We start from the raw sequence: 17908 nt of genomic DNA, 5'->3' as shown, positions 1-17908 counted from the left end.
TTGTGTGAATTGATGTTAAAAGACTATTTGTTTTGTTGAATGATTGCTTAAATTTGGTTGAATAACATTGACTTGAAGTTGAGGCTGTCAACTGTTACTTAGTTGCGTTGATTTTGCATCCTTGATGTATGTGCTTGCTAAGTGTTCATTTATATGTCTCTATGTCTATTGTCCATTTTAATTGCATGTTGTAGTTACCATGTGATTTAGGATGTTTAATTTTTGCTTAGTATAGTTAATTAAATCTCTTTGTGATACATGATTGTAATGCATTGGATATTATTTGCTAATTGAATTTTGTGTATGTATGTTGTGTGTAAATTCCAGTTGCTTTATTGAAGTTTTTTTCACACTTAGTATCTGATTTAGATCCAATAATGTACATTATGGTTCATATGGTTGTATTCTAAGACACTTACTATTCAGATCATCAAATGTTGAACTTAATGTTGTGGTAATAGTTATAAGAATTACCTAGGTATTGTTATAATTTATTGTTGATTTGTTTTGCTGAATTTCTGTTAATTGGTATGCTATTTGCAGACATGACGAGAGGTAGAGGTGCTGCGGATCAGACTACTGGTCATGGACATGGTCGAGATCGTGGTAGAGGGAGAATTTCTTTCGGTACCTCCAAAAATTTTGGATCATCTTCCTCTACTCTGAATACCTCGGTGACGTCATAGGTTGCGGGTTTAGTGGATCAGTCGTTCATCATAGTCTCTAACCCCAATTACGTGCCTCCGTCTACAGACGATGTCACCTCCTACTGCTCAGCAACCTGCAGCCACGGCGACGTTGCCTCAAGCAACGGATGCCGCGGCCCCAAAGTCCAGCTATGGAAGTAAGGCAGCTGATGGCCTTCCACCACCTCCCAACGTACGGTTGACCATTTGGCTTGATGGCAGCACAGAGTAAGTATCACTTCTAGGCCTTATATATTTCTATTTATGGTTAGTTATTGCTGAAAGTGTTTGAAAATTGATTATAGTTTAGTGGATTTAGGTTTGAATGGTTGGATAGTATTTCCTATTTATTGATTATGGTTATTGATAAAAATTTCTGAAAATCGATTCCTATTTAGTGGATTTAGGTTTATTTAGTTACCTGGTTAGTGTTTTCTATTTATTGATTATGGTTATTACTGAAAGTTCCTGCAAATTAATTCCTGCTTAGTGAATTTAGGTATATTTAGTTGCCTGATTAGTGTTTTCTGTTTAATGATTATGGTTATTACTGAAAGTTTCTGAAAATTGATTCTTACTTAGTAGATTTAGATTTATTTAATTGCCTGATTAGTATTTTCTGTTTACTGATTATGGTTATTGCTGAAAATTCTTGTAAATTGATTCCTGTTTAATTAATTTAAGTTTATTTGGTGCCTGATTTTGGAATTGCCATATTATTCTGTTTGTGGGTTGTTGTTGTGTACTTAAGAGATGACCAATGTTATTAAGCTAATGTATGACTATTTCTAACCCAATTACAAAAAGATTTTGTTGAAACCAGAGAGCGATAATTTCAGAAATGAGAGGTAATTATTATATAAGATAGAATAAGTATAAATAATTAAATTTTAATTAATTAATATTAATTAATTTTTTTTATTACTGCAATTTTTTTTTAACTGATATCTTGGAGAATTTGATATTTAAAGTCTAAATTAAAATTAAATTTAAAATAATTTAAAAATAAATAATATTGACTGAAAAAATTAATTTTTTAATTAAATTCTGTAAATTATTTATTCAAAATCACTATTTTTTTCTCTAACAGATTAAATTTCACACAGTTAGAAAGTGAATCTTTTCTATTTTAACTTATTATTGAGATTTAAATTTTAATTACCGTTTCATTGTTTCCTCTTCTCTTTTTTGTTCTTACTTCGTTCATTTTCATTTTTTTTTCGTTTCTATTATCATTGTTCTTTTCATTCACAGTATTCAATCATTATTGTTTCGTTCACCATCGTATTCATTTCTTTTTTTTTTTCATTCTATTCTTTTTATCAGAATTTCACTATGTACCACTATAGTTGAGGTTGGGATGTGGTTTAAAAACCCATCTTAGTAGTGTTTATTTGTAAGGGAAAAAATTAATTTACTCCATGGTATAAATCATTTTCCTTTTCTACCATATCTATTTTCTCTCTATTTTTTCCTTTATTACTTTATTTTTTAAAAATAATGGATGAGATCATTTTATGGAATATAAAAGAATGCCTTATATATTTGAGGTACCTGAGGGGGTGGGTGTGTGGGGATTACGTCGGCAAAATTTGTAATGTTATGAGTATCATAAAAAAATAATTTAAAACCGTATCAAAATTCAAGAATGACAAAATCTATGCTAATATAAAGAAAAAAAATGGGTTGATATATGTGTAAGCATTTTTATAATTAATTTCAATTAAATTAGTGCGAGTCCAACAAAAAAACAACGCGCGTATATGTTAGCATTTCTCTTTTTTTGTGCTTATTGTAGCAATTTGTTTAAAAATATAGAAATTTATTGATATATAACACACAAATTTTTTAAGTATAATACAAAAATTTTGTATATAATATAAATTTATTGATATAATAATATAAAAAATTTTGTATTTAATACACATATTTTCAATACGAATATATTTTATTAGTTGAATAAGTTAATATTCTGAATATGTAGTCTTTAAAAAATTTAGAGCTATGCACATCAAATAACATAAATTTTTGAAACATAACACAAAAAATTTTGTAATAACACACTTATCGATATAATATAAAAATTTTTGTTTGTAGCACATAAATATTTGTATATAGCACACAAATTTTTTTTTATATAACATATTTTTGTTGTAAATATATTTTGTTAATTGGGTGAGTTAATATTTTAAGTATGTAGTCCTCTAAAAATTTTTGTGATGCACATCAAATTTTATGTGATGTATGTATTTCATTGGTTGGGTGCCAATGTTTTAGACGTGTAGTCCTTAAAAAATCTTTATGTTGCATACTAAAATTTCAATACTATGCACTGACATTTATGTATGTTGTGCAACAAAATTTGTATGTTTTAATTTTTTGAATATTTATAGGAGAAAAAGAAGATGATGAAGATGATGAGGACGATAGTAATGATAATAAAAGAGGATGATGAGAAAAAAAAAATAATAACAAAAGATGATAACTGTGGCGGCAGCAACGACGAGAACGGCATAACACGACGAGAACGGCATAACGGTAGCAACAACATGACAATAACAACGTTGAAAAAAGAAACACCCTAAAAGAAGAAGAAAAAATCTACCTGTGTATGAAAGAAAAAAAGTGCGCGAAAATTTAGTTAAAAATTTCGTTCAAAAAATTCTTGGAATACTAGCTTTATTGAAAAAAATAAAAAGGAAAACATATATAGTTAGTTTGTTGTGATAGCAGATCTGAAGACGCACTATCTAGTTCGTTGGTCCGGTACACTTGCAATTTGTTATGACATAACAGCGATACACAGCGTCATATTTTTTATTTCTAAACAAATTAAATAGTGACACATCTCACTTATGATCGATCATGCATGCATATGGTTTTTCCGAACATATAAAGAGGACAACCCAACACTACTACTGTTCCTTTAAACTTGATAATGTATAGTGAACAAATTAAATGTTGATTGTACGTTCTAACTGGCTTAATAAGCCTCTTATTATGATGATATACGGAACATTGTTGGTATTCAATTCCTGGTATATAGTACTAGCTAGTAACCATATATCTTTTCTTCTTCTTTTTTTTTTCTTTTGCATTGAATTAAATACTATATGTATAGCTAGTATTATTACTATTACATACTGTTACTATTTACAAGCATGCTTATATGCATGCCTTTGAGAACTTTGATCCTGAAACGATAAGTAAAGAAAGGCGCGCGACAGAACAGTAGTGTACTTTAGATTCCAAAAGAATCGTAAGTAGTTAATCTGTTTAACATGCATGTTAAGTCAACGTGACTTGAAAACAAGCAAAAGAGCCATTTAGAATCTAAACTTTTCGGTGCAACAAAAGTGCAATCTCTTTTAAATAATTATATGGAATAATGGATGCTAAGTTCCCACGACAAGTCATCAGGTACCACAGTAACTAGCTCCACTCAAATTATTAATAAACATACAACATCATCATCACTGTTACACTTGATTAAATGCATCCATATAATATGATATGGCACGATATTAAACATACTAAATTTAATTTTAAAAAAATCAATTAATTAAAAATAAATCATTGTATAGACTTTTAAAAAAAAATATGAAGCTCGTTATTAAATCGGCTCGGCAAAATATATACTATTTTTATAAAAAAAAATATTTTTTATTTAAGCTTTCAATTGTTCATATTCAATAAATTCAAAAAAATTAAGAGTAGTTAAGACTAAATTTAAGATTGTATTTTTTATTTTCGAAAAAAAGTTTATATTTGTGAACTATAATTTGATTATAAATATAAACTAATAATTAACATATAAATGAGTTATATAATTTATAAAGCATAAATTGTAAATTCTAAAATGTAATTAATATCAATTTAATTTTTTTAAATTTATTGTTTTGAATTATAATTTATAAAATAGACTTTTAAATATGTTCCTAGACTTATAAGATTTTTATGTAAGTAGGATTTAAACTAAAAAAAAAATAGATTTAAACTTAGATCATATATTTACAACAAAAATTAGATTTGTCTAAACCAAAATTCAATTTGATTCGGTCCATTTGTCTAAACCTAACTAGATTAGTTGTTGAATGACACAAGATTTAACGTGTATGGAGAAAGAGAAAGGGGATTATATTGAGGAAGATGCATGGATATGGAACAGTATAATAATCTTAGAAGCAAATTGGTGACGTCATCTATATTTTAACGTACCAACAAGAAGAAGCTAATAATATGATATAATAATATTTAGTGTCAGATGTAAAATGATGGCTTCACATTCTTCACCACCATTATTTACTTATTTTATTTTGTCGCATTCATTACTTGTGTAAATTAAAAACAACACACTATCTTAGCTTCTTCCAGCTAGCTCCTTCAAAATCATTATCATCTTATTTAAAGGGATCTCTTAATATATAAACTAAAAAGAATCCAGCACATCATGATTGTTTAAACGAATGTTCGTCGAATCAATTAGTAAAAGGAAAATTGATAGCTTCCGTAGTTTTCTTATTTCGGTTGGCCTCAATTAGCGTGTAATTGCAACTACTAGAAATATTTTTTTTCCTTGATTATTTATTGCTGAAGGGAAAAGAAGTAGTGGAAAAAAATGAACCAGAAAAGTTAAAGCACTAATCTGATTATTGCAAGGTGCACAAAATTAATCACTATACGTGTAGCAACAAGAATCAATAATGTTTCACCAAATCAAAGTTGATGATAAAACAATATAACATGCATATATGTAGATAGGCTTAGCTTTCTAGCAAATATGGACGCACCTAATCATAAAGTATATATAAATAAAATGTGGCCTTAGCTTGTAATTAAAAGGAGATAGACCTACCTAGCTAGCTATTTGACAAATCATGTAATAATAAAATGCGAAGCTGCCATCAAACTTCTCCAAATAATAATCACATTATGATATAGTAACATTGATGTTTCCCATGTCAGTTGCTAGCTATCATTCTCAAAACACCATCTATCATAACACACATTATGAAATCCATTAAGCTCGTGCTGTGAAATTACAAGACAGCGCTATCAGAATGTGCTTGAAAATGTGGCAGCTTTTGGTCCCACACCCACACCCACACCCTTCTTATTATTTCATATAGTGATAACGGCACTCATACATTGCATGATATGTGTGTATGTCAATTGATTGATGCTGGTTAATCTACGTCAATTAAATAATCTAGAGCACTGGAGGAAGCAATTTTGAGTGTTATTATTATTTTTGAAAATTAATATTAATAAGCATGGCAACCATATTTGGCTGTTACGTATAGTGATGCCAAAAAGGCAAAGTGGTATAACACAATGTTGTGTGTTGGCCTTTACGCTTTAAAAGATTATTAACCACCACCTAAAACAAAAGGGGTGGCTAGTGTTCCTTCTAACTTTCCCAAAGTAGTGCGGCACTTGCAACTCAGAACGTGAATATTAAAAGTACTAACAAAACAAAACTCGAAAAAGAAGAAAAGGTAAGTGAAGGATAGATGACGAATTAAATTAAAATAAATGTTAATAAACTGATGCTAACACACGCATAAATTAACGACACGTGCGTAGCCGACTTTGTCACGTGAGCGGAGTAGAAACTAATTAAGGGGGATAATTAGGTCCTTGCAATGATGAAATAATTAATGGGACTCAAAGAAAGGAGCAAACACACGTGTGAAAGGGGGGTGGGAATCACGTGACACTCCCAAACCCAAAAGATTGAGCTGTCCATTGTGCTTACAAATTGGAAAGTGTTTTATGAGTCCCAACTTAGGTTCAGGCATTCCCAGATTATTGTTCTCTATCTACCAAATTTTAAATGAAATAAACAAATAAAGTCAAGTTTTATTGTTAATTTGATATTTATATATATAGTTTAGCCTTACATCAATGAAACTACGCTTGGGTAATGCTAACCATAGTTGTTAGTGTTTATGTTGTATTATAATATTATTATTATTATTATCATTATTCAAACTAATGGTAGTCTAACATACACCAATGCAATATTATTTAAAGCTTTTTGCACACGTCAATGACTTTAATTAAATCCTATATGTATATATAAACAATATCGTCCAGGATCAAATTATCTAATTTCGTTCTTACTTGCAATGACATTTGTTTATAATTCATTGTCTTGTCTCTTAACGAGTTTTCCATCATATTATTTTTAAATCTCTTAAAAATCTTCTTGCCAGTAACAAGTCGTAATAAAACATGACGTGGAGTTTGCAAATTAGTAAGTTATAATTAAAGACCTTACAAATAAACCCCGTATTTAGAAAAGAAAACTCTTTTATTTTTATTTTCTGAAAAGAAAAAAATCATTATTTTAAAGATAACTCTACTTGAGTTTTTACCATTTACTTAATCGGTCACACTATTATATTCTGCGAAAATTTAATTACAATTAACTTTATAATTAACTTGATGTGAAATTAATAATTGAGAGTTATTAAATAATTTGATAAATTTGACTAAATAACGTAAATTTTTACCGTTATATATATGGAATCATAATTATTTTCCTTAATCATCACGTAGCTTCTTAGCTTGAGTCTCTGAACGGAAAATGGAGATGAGAAATGGTTATGGTTAGAAAGTGCCGTGGGAAACTATGTATTGGGTTGCATGAATTTTAATATGGGTGGCAACATCACATATTTGCACAAGGCAAATCGGCACATGCATGCGCACCCTAACTGCTTATGCCAGTAATAAAAGAAAATTGATGGCCCTTTTCCTTTGGCACCAACGTGGAAACATGTCTCCAGTTAATAAAATATTATATTAGTTGTTATCTATCGGGCATCAACTTTCATATTTTATTTTCCTTTTTCCTAAATAATTTGACGGAAAAAACATGATAGGTTAGTTTTCTGTAGATAGGTAAAATGTAGGAATTAAATGCTTCGATTCGTATAAAAAGAAAAAGGCAAAAGATTAATATAGTATAAATTCATTTCTGTATATAGCTTGACATGAACAGTTTTTCTTTATTTCACTTATTCGATAATGACTAAACAGGTCATTTACTTTTTTATACCTGTAAAACTTTGAAATAGTTCATCAAAATGTTCTAGGCTATTAATTTAATGGTGAAAACTCAGGTGAAGTCGACTTCACGTGAAGTTGATATTTAAGAGTCGTTAGATGAAAATTAAGTCAAATCAATCAAATCATCTAACAACTCTCAGATATCAACTTCAAGTAAAGTCGTCTTTTAAAAAACTGTAATATCAAAATATTATTTAAAAAATAAAAATATTATTTTCACACCAAAATTAACTATCATACATTTATATGTATTTTATATTTAACTAATTGTAAGATCATCAATTTTACAGTTGAAACACGTTTCCCATATATAAAATTATATTGATGGGAGTCATTACACTATTCTATGTATTTTTTATTATGTTTTGATTTGAGTGGGGCTGCTTATAAGCATCAAAAGGAGTGTGCATCAACATTACACAAATACAGTGATGATATTGTTATTGCTATTACAAAGTCAAACTAGAGCTTAGCTTGTATATATACACTAAATAATACATGCCATATGTTTCAATAAACCAAATACAGAAGCAACAGCATGAATAATAATTAAAAAAGGAAATCATGTATACTTGTTTTTAAATTTCTCACACCGGAAACGTTATTAGTAGGTCTTAATTTCCTTAAACTAGTACATGCTTTTAATACAATTTAATTATGATATCGTAGAAAATTAAACCACCACAAATGTATGTGAAGCTTAGCTTTCCTCGCAGAATAGACAATGACACGTGTAAAAGAATAAACTATAAAAAATACACTCGAATTATATTGTTATTGGTAAGAATATTTTCGAATTTTGTTATAAAAAAATACACTCAAATAATTTTAAAACGTGACAAAAATTATCTTATTCAAACATTCTTGTCATGTTTTTAAGTAATTTGAATGTTTTTTTATCGATAATAAAATTTAAAAATATTTTTGTCCGTATTAAAATAATTCAAGTGTATTTTTTATTGTTTAACTTTTATAAAAAGAAATAAAAAAAGTTAATGAGTCTTTTTTTTATAATACAATCTTTGGGTAAGACATGTTAATTGGCAGAAAACATAAGCTTATACATAGCAAGCAGCCACATAAGGATAGAAGTTCAAGGTTACTGGCAAGTTATATATATATATATAAGGTAAAAAAAAAGAAGATATAAGGTGATGATCATAATAAGTAAATGTAAGTAAAAGAAGGAGAAACATAAGAAACACCTGTAAAAATGCAAGGGTATACTAAAAGGGAAAAAAATGAAGATGGGTAAGGGTGACAGTGCCAAACCTTAAAGCGGTTATGGGTTCTTTTCAGACCCTATTTCGCCCACACAAACCTAACTTGTCTATTTTGCCCATCCACTCGCACGTGCCATCCATCCACACCGTTTAGTATTCCTTATTTCTCAAATCTTAACTTCACTCATGGAAGAATTTTTTTACCAAATTGGCCTTACCAACTAAGGGGGCTAAGAGCCAACCACAATGATTATCAGGGGGTATTTTAGTCATTTCCGGATATCAAAAAGGGTGGTGGTAGTTTGGATTATTGAGATGACTTTGTACTCACCTTATCTTTATATTTTATTCCGTAGTTTGCGTTGGTTGCCAAAGGACGTGTTCAAATTACAATATAAGCCAATACTTGCTGATGATGGCAGTGTGGTCATTTCCTAATAATAATTATAACACCATACATTAATCACGAATATAGGAGAGAAGTTCAAATTATTTTCATTTTCATAATTAGCGCATAGACTAATTTTGTTTTGTTTTTCTATGTACAACATTATTGGTAATCATAAGCTTTTTGTTTACAAGAAATGAGTATTACATACTATTAATTAATGAATTTTAATTTAATTTTCTAAAAGCGAAAAGAAAAGAAGAGAAGAATTGGCATTTTATTAATCTCATAGAAATCATCATTTTAGCAGAAAACGCCAGTATAGGTACCTTCTTTGACCTGTAATTCCAACCATTATTATGTTGAGTAATATTTCTTAGTATTATGTAAGACAGAATAAGGTTATCGTCGTCATTTCCACCGAATAAAAAGTCATCATGGTATTTCTTTTGCGTTCAATTTATAGCCATAAATATATTAATTGAAAAATTCGTCTGAAATTAAGAATGTAAAGATAAAAAAGTATATATAAAAGGACATTATTGGTGGGAAAAAAAAAGAAAAAGAGTAAATTAAAGGGAGAGAGTGAAGAGGGAAGAAGAGGAAGAAACAAGGACCGCTTCCCTTTCAAGTGTGGAGTATTATATGAGAGTCCCCCCTTTAATTAACTAAGCCTCCATTTTGTTGATTTTTATATTAGAGTGTAACTTGCGCTTTCTTTTTCCAGAAGCTGATTGCAAAAAAAAAAAAAAAAACACTTACCGCCAAGAGCAACAAAGCGAAAAGAAAAGGAGAGAGAGAGAGAAAGAGAAAGAGAGAGTGAGTAGTGAGTGTGGGAGAGAGAAAGGGAAGGAACTAATACTGTGTGGAAGCTTTCGAAACCACAGAAGAGAAAACGATGTCGGAGAGCTTTACATCACCACTGCAACTCTAAGAGAGAGAGAGAGGGTGAGAGGTATATATTATTACTACAGACATGATGATGAGATAGATAGATAGATAGATAGATAGAGCGGTCTCATAAGGAGAAATTAACACTTAGATGAAAATTCAAGAGAAAAAGGGGGCCTAGATATACATAGCTAGACCCTGATTATTATTTATTCTCTTTCTTTCTTTTCTCTCTCTCTCTCTCTCTTTTATATCTATCTTTATGGATCATCACTACTCTATATAATATATATACACATCCACTAGTCTCTTTTTTCTCTTTAATTTCTGCAAGGTATGTATGTACATAATTGAGTTTGAATTAGTGTTTGTTTGGATTTGCTTATTATTATTTATTGTTGTTGCTGTGGAGTGCTGATGTTGTTGTTCTTATTATCACTGATACCGAGAATTCAATTATTGGACAGTAGTGGCAACAAAGGTGAGGAGGGAGGAGAGGGTGAAGAAGATGATGATGATGATGATGATGTTAATATGGGAATAGCAAGCACACAGCCACTGCATCCAAGACCCATTCTCTTCCATCACTCATCAAGAACAACACAAGAGCAGTAGCAGCACCATTCATTTTCCTCCTTTTCTTACTCCAATAATAATAAGAATAATTCTATGTCCCATCAGCAAGATTACCAGCAACAAGCAGCAGGAATCTTCAGCTTCACGAATGGCTTCGAGAGATCGACGGTAACACACCAACAAGCACAGATCCGAAGGGACAACAACAAAGGCTTCGATGCACCGCCACCACCATTAGTAGGGATAGACGAGGAAGAAGAACAAGCAGGAGGAGCTGGAGGAGGAGGCCTTCCCCATGTGTATGAAACCGCAGGCATGCTTTCGGAGATGTTCAATTTCCCTGCCACCGAGCTCCTGGAACAGCAGCACCACCACTTCCGCTCCCCTTCTTCGTCGAGGCCACAACCACCAGAGAACTGGTACGGAAGCAGGCAAGGCATGATAGCCACCACCACGACGGGGTTTGGAGGAGACTCCAAGCAGCAGATTTCAAGCATGAATGCGGATTCAGCAGCAGCCATGCACCTTTTCCTGATGAACCCAGCTCAAAGGAGATCTCCTTCGCCTCCTCCATCGGCAACCTCTTCCACTCTCCACATGCTTCTTCCCAACCATTCCTCCAACTCCTTGCAAGGGTTCCCTCCTGCTGGCTCCGCAGGAGGGTCTTTCGGGCAATTCACATGGGTTCCCGACAGCGGCGCCGGCCATGAAGGAGCAGCTAACAACCCTCCTGGCCATCACGAGATTAACGTGGTGGAAGGGCAAGGCCTTTCGCTGTCGCTTTCGTCTTCGCTTCAGCACTTGGAAGCTGCGAAAGCGGAGGAACTGAGGATGGGAGAAGGCGGTTTTCTGTTTTACAATCAAGGGGGAGGGGCGGCGGCGGCTTCTAATTCGGGTCATTTTCCGTACAAGAACCATTTGCAAGGTGGCATGGTAGGACAGGGGCACCTTGCTGGGTTTCCTTCTGCTTCATCTTCTTCGTCCTTAGGGGTAGTCCACGTTCTTAGGAATTCAAAGTATGTGAAAGCCGCACAAGAGTTGCTTGAGGAGTTTTGCAGTGTTGGAAGGGGCCACTTGAAGAAAAACAAGTTCAGTAGGCAGAATTCAAACCCTAATTCCACCGCCTCTCCTTCATCTTCCAAAGATCCTCCTCCTGCTGCAGCTCCACCTCCGCCTCCTTTGTCAGCTTCCGACAGGATTGAGCATCAGAGAAGGAAGGTCAAACTTCTATCAATGCTTGATGAGGCATGTAATCTCTCTCTCTCTCTCTCTTTCGCCCTCTCTCATCCATCAAGAGTCAATATCTTTTCCTTCTTATTTATTTGCTCCATTAATTAATTATTATTAAAGGGTGCATTATTAACCTTTCTCGTCACCACCTCTCCGCCCGCACGCATATAATTAATTAATTTGAAGAAAAGAAAAAGAGGGAAAAAGCCGGCTGGTATAATAGTAGGGCTGCATTTACATTTACATAGGATCGGATCTGTTGTGCTTCAGTTGTTGTTCCTTATTTTAATAAAAAGGCCAATTTTTTCTTCTTTATTTTATTACAATAAATAATTGTGTGATTTGATTGGTGGGAGGGGGATCTTATAGTATTTTGGGTTTTTCTTAGTTTGGTGAAAACCATGAGGAGACTATCCATTAGGAGAATACGTCCATCAAGATGCGACGTTCCTTCTTCTTCTGATGATCTGACGGACAAGCAACAAACCCACTCACTATCTCTTACGTACCACCCACCTTGCTTACACTTCCAATATTGCACCCCCAAACCCACCTTAATTATTCTCACTGTCAAATATTTCGATGCATCCTCCTTTTTTAAAATTAATTTCCCTATTCAGTACATTGGGATATAACAGCTCACCAAATTCAAATTAAATGCTTAAATCAGAACATGATTTTCTGCCTACTCTATCCATTTAAAATCATTAACTACTAATGATTAGGCATATGTGTTTAAATTCATAAACTAACTAACTACCATATATCCATATTAAATGAATGCTAATGCAGTTGGTTGATGAAGAGGTTAATTAAAGAGAATAGGCATTCATGCATTAAGAAGTAATAATGAATAATTTATTGTGGATCAGGTGGACCGAAGATACAACCACTACTGCGAGCAAATGCAGATGGTGGTGAACTCATTTGACGTGGTGATGGGGTACGGGGCGGCGGTGCCGTACACGGCGCTGGCGCAGAAGGCGATGTCGAGGCATTTCCGGTGCCTGAAGGACGCAATAACGACGCAGCTGAAGCATTCGTGCGAGGTGCTGGGGGAGAAGGAGGGGGCGGGGGGGTCAGGGCTGACGAAGGGGGAGACGCCGCGGTTGAAGATGTTGGAGCAGAGCCTACGGCAGCAGAGGGCGTTCCAGCAGATGGGTATGATGGAACAAGAAGCTTGGAGACCTCAGAGAGGCTTGCCTGAACGTTCTGTCAACATTTTGAGAGCTTGGCTTTTTGAGCATTTTCTCCACCCGTACGTCCTCCTTTAACCTCTTCAGTTTAGTCATAATTATACATACAATCACATTTCTTATCTTATTTTGTTAATTAAAAAAGAGTATAGATAGATAGAATAGGAAGATGCTTTGATGGAGAGGGAGAATCTAATCAAAAGGCGTATGTATAGCACAGTAAAATTGCAGTGTCCTTGAATGTTGTCTCGGCAGCAAATGAAAAGGTGTAAAGAAGCTAAGTCTTCTCATGCATGGGGCATCTTTGAGTAGTTAATGCAAATAAGTAAAATAAAACAAAGGTAATTAGATGAAAATGAAATGATGATAAAGTAGAGAGAGTGGTCAGTGTGTGCAGTGATCCGCTTTACTTGTGGTAACTGATGGTGGCAGTAGTAATAGCAGCTAGGACATAGATCTTTCTTTGTTGCTCTTAGATTCTCACGCCCACCCCACCCCAGCCCAGGCCAGCCAGCCAGCCAGCCAGCCATCCATGAATGAATGAATTGAAGGAAAGAAAGGTTCAAAGTTTGGGGCTGGGGTACAGAAAGCTTGGTGTCTCTTTATACGGTTATGGCAAGGACTCTGATGTCATTTTCTGGTCTCTTTCTCAGGTATCCAAGCGATGCAGATAAGCATCTCTTGGCGAGGCAGACTGGCCTCTCCAGAAATCAGGTTCCCCCCTCTCCCCACCCTTATTAACTTTCATTTATTGCTTTGCTTTCATTCATTCATATTAACAATTAATTATCTTCTCTTATATATATATCTTGCATCACTAATCATTACCACTTATAAAATAAATAATCAGTATAGAGGGACAAATATATTTATGTTAGCTACTAGGCTTCTCTGTGATTTGATTAATTACACGCACGGCCCACCTTGACGTGACTAAGTAACAATGAAAAATTTTTGGGACCAGTAGTAAGTTCAGATGCAACTTACATCATTTTGGGTTTTGTTCTGTCTTTCTCTATGAGGTAATGTGGGTCATAATTGCTTCTTCTTTTAACTAGCTTTCTCTTTTCTTTTTCCTTTCAATTTTCCCCTCAAAATATATTTCAATTTACTTTTGGAATCTCTCTTCCTAGTGACAAAAATTCTAAAATTTAAACGCCACAAGTAGTACAGAGGCAATAATAAATATATATTGCTGTTGAGACATCAAAGTTTCCCTGTTGGAGCTATAAATTTTTGTATATATTTAAAGCGCGTTACAACATGCATCCAAAATCATTTATTTTAAATTTATACAAATTTTAAATTATTTATATAAATAATTACTTAATATACTCTACCACCGTATAAAAATTTCTCTTTATGGATGTCCAGTTCGCGTTCTTTTCTCTTTCTCTCTCACCCAACTACACAATAGGAACCATAAATGTGAGAAATAAATGTGTGCTTTGAAGATCTATCTTAAAGTTTATGCCTTCTATCCTCTGTGCTAATGCCATATTCATGCAACTTCGTCCACTAGCTCGTTAAGTTATTAGTTTCACTTTTTTTGCTAATTTTGCTAATCATATAATCACGTGGTTTAGAATATTACACACAAATATAGCATACATACCCCGTTCTATATATATTATGCACGTTCTATTTTATCACTAGTGTCTTCTTTTTGTGTGCATGTAACTGTCAGCCGCATAACAACACAGAACTTTGCCCCCCTTATTAGCCCAGAAGATCTTTTACTCTATCAATAAAAATATAATAACTACACTTAATAATTAATATGAAATTATAAATTAATCAATTACTTCGATCTGTCTGTATCACCCTAGCAAATCTTTTCTGTATTAATAAATATAGTTTAAGTCATGGAGAATAATTAATTATATAAAAAGAAAGAAATAAAGGCTATTAATATTTTACACTAGAAGCATATTATATAAATAGTTGTCAGTAGTAATATACTGGTGATGACTAAGCTCATAAGGTCATAGATACAAGGCTATGTCGCTTCTATTTATCAGAAGAAACTGCTGATGAATAGTTGCATGTTTTGGAGTATATAATCACATTATTATCACTACTGTCCCTTGTGTCACACCACAGAGAAGATACCTCGGTGCCTAATAAACACGTAATAGCGATTCAGATTGAAAGAATTCAAACTCTTGATGTTCATTCTCACTGCATACAGTACTATATGTTTTATCATTTCGGTCTGCTGATGATCTAGCTAGTACATGTGTAGTTTCAAAGCATCACCATCCAGTTAATGTTGATCATCTAGTCCTTAGCTTCTCGTCTGTTCTGCACGTTTTATTTCTCAAAAATGTTATTTGTACACTAAAATTAGCTATTAAAATTGTGTGGTTTAATTTATTTTCAATATATATTTATATTCTAACGTATATTTTATACTGATAACTAACTTTGATGACTGATTTTAGTGTACACGCATATACGAAGAATTAGTAAACTCTTTTTCAAGTGTGAGTATCTGCGTGTTTATAGGAATTGGATTCTCTAAAGTTTGAATTTCACTTTAGAGAATAAAGTGTGATCTTTTACCATTGATTTCATAGGTGGGACTAAAAATAAATATGAAAAAAACTATTCAAGAGTAGAAGATCACACTTTATTCTCTAAAATGAATTTCAAACTTTAAAAAATGCAAATCCGTGTTCATAAATAGAGTAATAATTTGGCATCACTTAACCCCAATTTTCACTACAATGAATTATATTAAAGACTGAATCCAAAAACCACGCATTAATTAATAAAATGAAAGAGTTAACCAATCATACATTAATTGGCCAAATTAAAATTTAAAATTCTTTATTAATAAAATTTTTAATCCTTATTGTAATTTAATTTAGATATACTTAGAACATAATGTAGTGAATTGAATTTTCAGTATACGATTTTATATGAATTTACTAATAGAATGACAAATTATTAACGAATATTTATAATAAACTCACTTTAAAGAATGCGACATAAGTTGAATGAAAGCACCTAAAATTGACTCTCAAAACATACATAGCATATGGATAGTACTAGTAGAGTTTGGTAAGTGGGAATGAAATGAAATAAATGGTTGCCTTAAATGTGAGAAATGATAGAGCACAGAATATGTTTAAGAGTGTTGTGGGTGATTTCAGGTATCAAACTGGTTCATAAATGCCAGGGTTCGGTTGTGGAAACCCATGGTGGAAGAGATGTACCAACAAGAACAAAAAGAAGCAGAGGAGTGTGGGGCAGCGGAAGAAGGCGAAGAAGAGGAAGAAGAAGAACAAAACAACAGCAGCAACGGTGGGCAGCAACAAGCACAAAATCCAAGCACAACGAGTGGCGGTGAAAGCGAAATACAAGTAGAAGGGTTTTCGGAAAACCAAGAGGGAATGGTTGCGCAAGGTGGAATGGCGTCGGAGATGATGCCCCCACAACAGTCACAGAGATCGATGGCAAGCGATGACACGTGTCGACATGGCAGCTACGTAGCAGGTGCTGAATATGGGACCGCGTCTACTACTGCTGCTGCTGCCGCTGCTGACATTGGATCCGCTACCCTCATTAGGTTCGGGACCACCGCCGGTGACGTGTCACTCACCCTAGGGTTACGCCACGCCGGGAACGTCCCCCGACAAAACCCCTTTTTCTCTTAGAAATCAATCCTCATTATTATACTACTGCTCTGCTTCACCATATAATTAATTAATCATTAATCGTTATATATTTTATATTATTATTATTATAGGAACATCATATCCTTTATTTTCTATTCTATATCAGGAAATACAAGAAAGAAATCCTTTTTTTCTCTTCCAATTCAATCCACTATTTTTATTTGCATCATTTCGAATAAGCTAAGGTAATACAATAGATAGCTCCATATATGCTCCCTCATTGTGTAACTGTATAGTAGATCCATCGTTTTTCCCCATATATATCAACTTTATCAATTAATAAGATTCGTTCCGGTGTCTTATAGTTCCGTAGGACTTGATCTTGCTACTCATGAGTCATGACTAGAACCGCAATTTTTTTAATTTATTGTAAGTTTGTTGTAACTATGAGAAAATATTCAATTTAGCATTTAAATTTTTATGTTAATCTCAATTTAATTCTTATAAATTTCAATTGCTTTTATCTAATTTTACAATTTTATAAATGTGAATTACATTCATCTTTGACATAATTTCTAACACATAGACGTTAATAAAATACTAACATAAAGAATTAGATATTATGCTGAAGAGAAAGTATAGGGAGCCAATGACCTAAACGTACAATACGTACAATAGAGGTTTAGAAAGTATTAGAGATATGACCATTAGTGTTACATTGTCCTGTCAAGTTACATTTTTGGGATGAGTGGGTTCATGACATGGTATTAGGATTCTAGATTTGAAAGGTTAAGGGTTCGATTCTTGATGAACTCCAAAATCAACTTAAATTTTTGGGATGAGTGATTTTATGACATGAGATGTTTATTATCTCTGATAATATCATTTATGATATTGTTTTTGAGATATTTAAATGTCAAAACTAAAATAATATTATTTTACAGAGTCTAACGTGATATTTGACTATCAACATCAATATTTGTACTCCTAAAATTATCTCAAAAAATTAACTTAAATT

The 17908-nt window shown here is 32.9% G+C and overlaps 1 protein-coding gene across 5 annotated transcripts; it reads left to right on the top strand.

Moving 5' to 3' along the window:
- The first annotated feature begins 10037 nt into the window (after window positions 1-10037).
- LOC130979263 (BEL1-like homeodomain protein 4) lies at window positions 10038-17383 on the top strand. 5 transcript variants are annotated; one of them, XM_057902670.1, is made up of 5 exons: window positions 10038-10322; window positions 10733-12086; window positions 12944-13329; window positions 13921-13981; window positions 16426-17383. In XM_057902670.1, exons 2-5 carry the CDS (start codon window positions 10935-10937, stop codon window positions 16927-16929), a joined length of 2103 nt encoding a protein of 700 aa, XP_057758653.1. In that variant the 5' UTR covers window positions 10038-10322; window positions 10733-10934; the 3' UTR covers window positions 16930-17383. The 5 variants fall into 5 exon arrangements, with proteins under 5 accessions (XP_057758653.1, XP_057758652.1, XP_057758651.1 ...); XM_057902669.1 differs by having other exon boundaries at window positions 10038-10329; window positions 10736-12086; XM_057902668.1 differs by having other exon boundaries at window positions 10038-10329.
- Window positions 17384-17908: the final 525 nt, after the last annotated feature.

Source organism: Arachis stenosperma, chromosome 5 (assembly GCF_014773155.1).
Source record: "Arachis stenosperma cultivar V10309 chromosome 5, arast.V10309.gnm1.PFL2, whole genome shotgun sequence".
NCBI classification, from domain to species: Eukaryota; Viridiplantae; Streptophyta; class Magnoliopsida; order Fabales; family Fabaceae; genus Arachis; species Arachis stenosperma.
Note: the sequence above shows the minus strand (reverse complement) of the source record. Positions and strands in the feature narration are given on the sequence as shown.

Bases quoted from the DNA above. Each gene is read 5' to 3' on its own strand.
- LOC130979263 (XM_057902670.1), top strand. From the start codon at position 10,935: ATGTCCCATCAGCAAGATTACCAGCAACAAGCAGCAGGAATCTTCAGC. The intron at 12,087-12,943 runs GCATGTAATCTC...ATTGTGGATCAG, and splicing joins TTCTATCAATGCTTGATGAG to GTGGACCGAAGATACAACCA. The intron at 13,982-16,425 runs GTTCCCCCCTCT...GGGTGATTTCAG, and splicing joins CTGGCCTCTCCAGAAATCAG to GTATCAAACTGGTTCATAAA.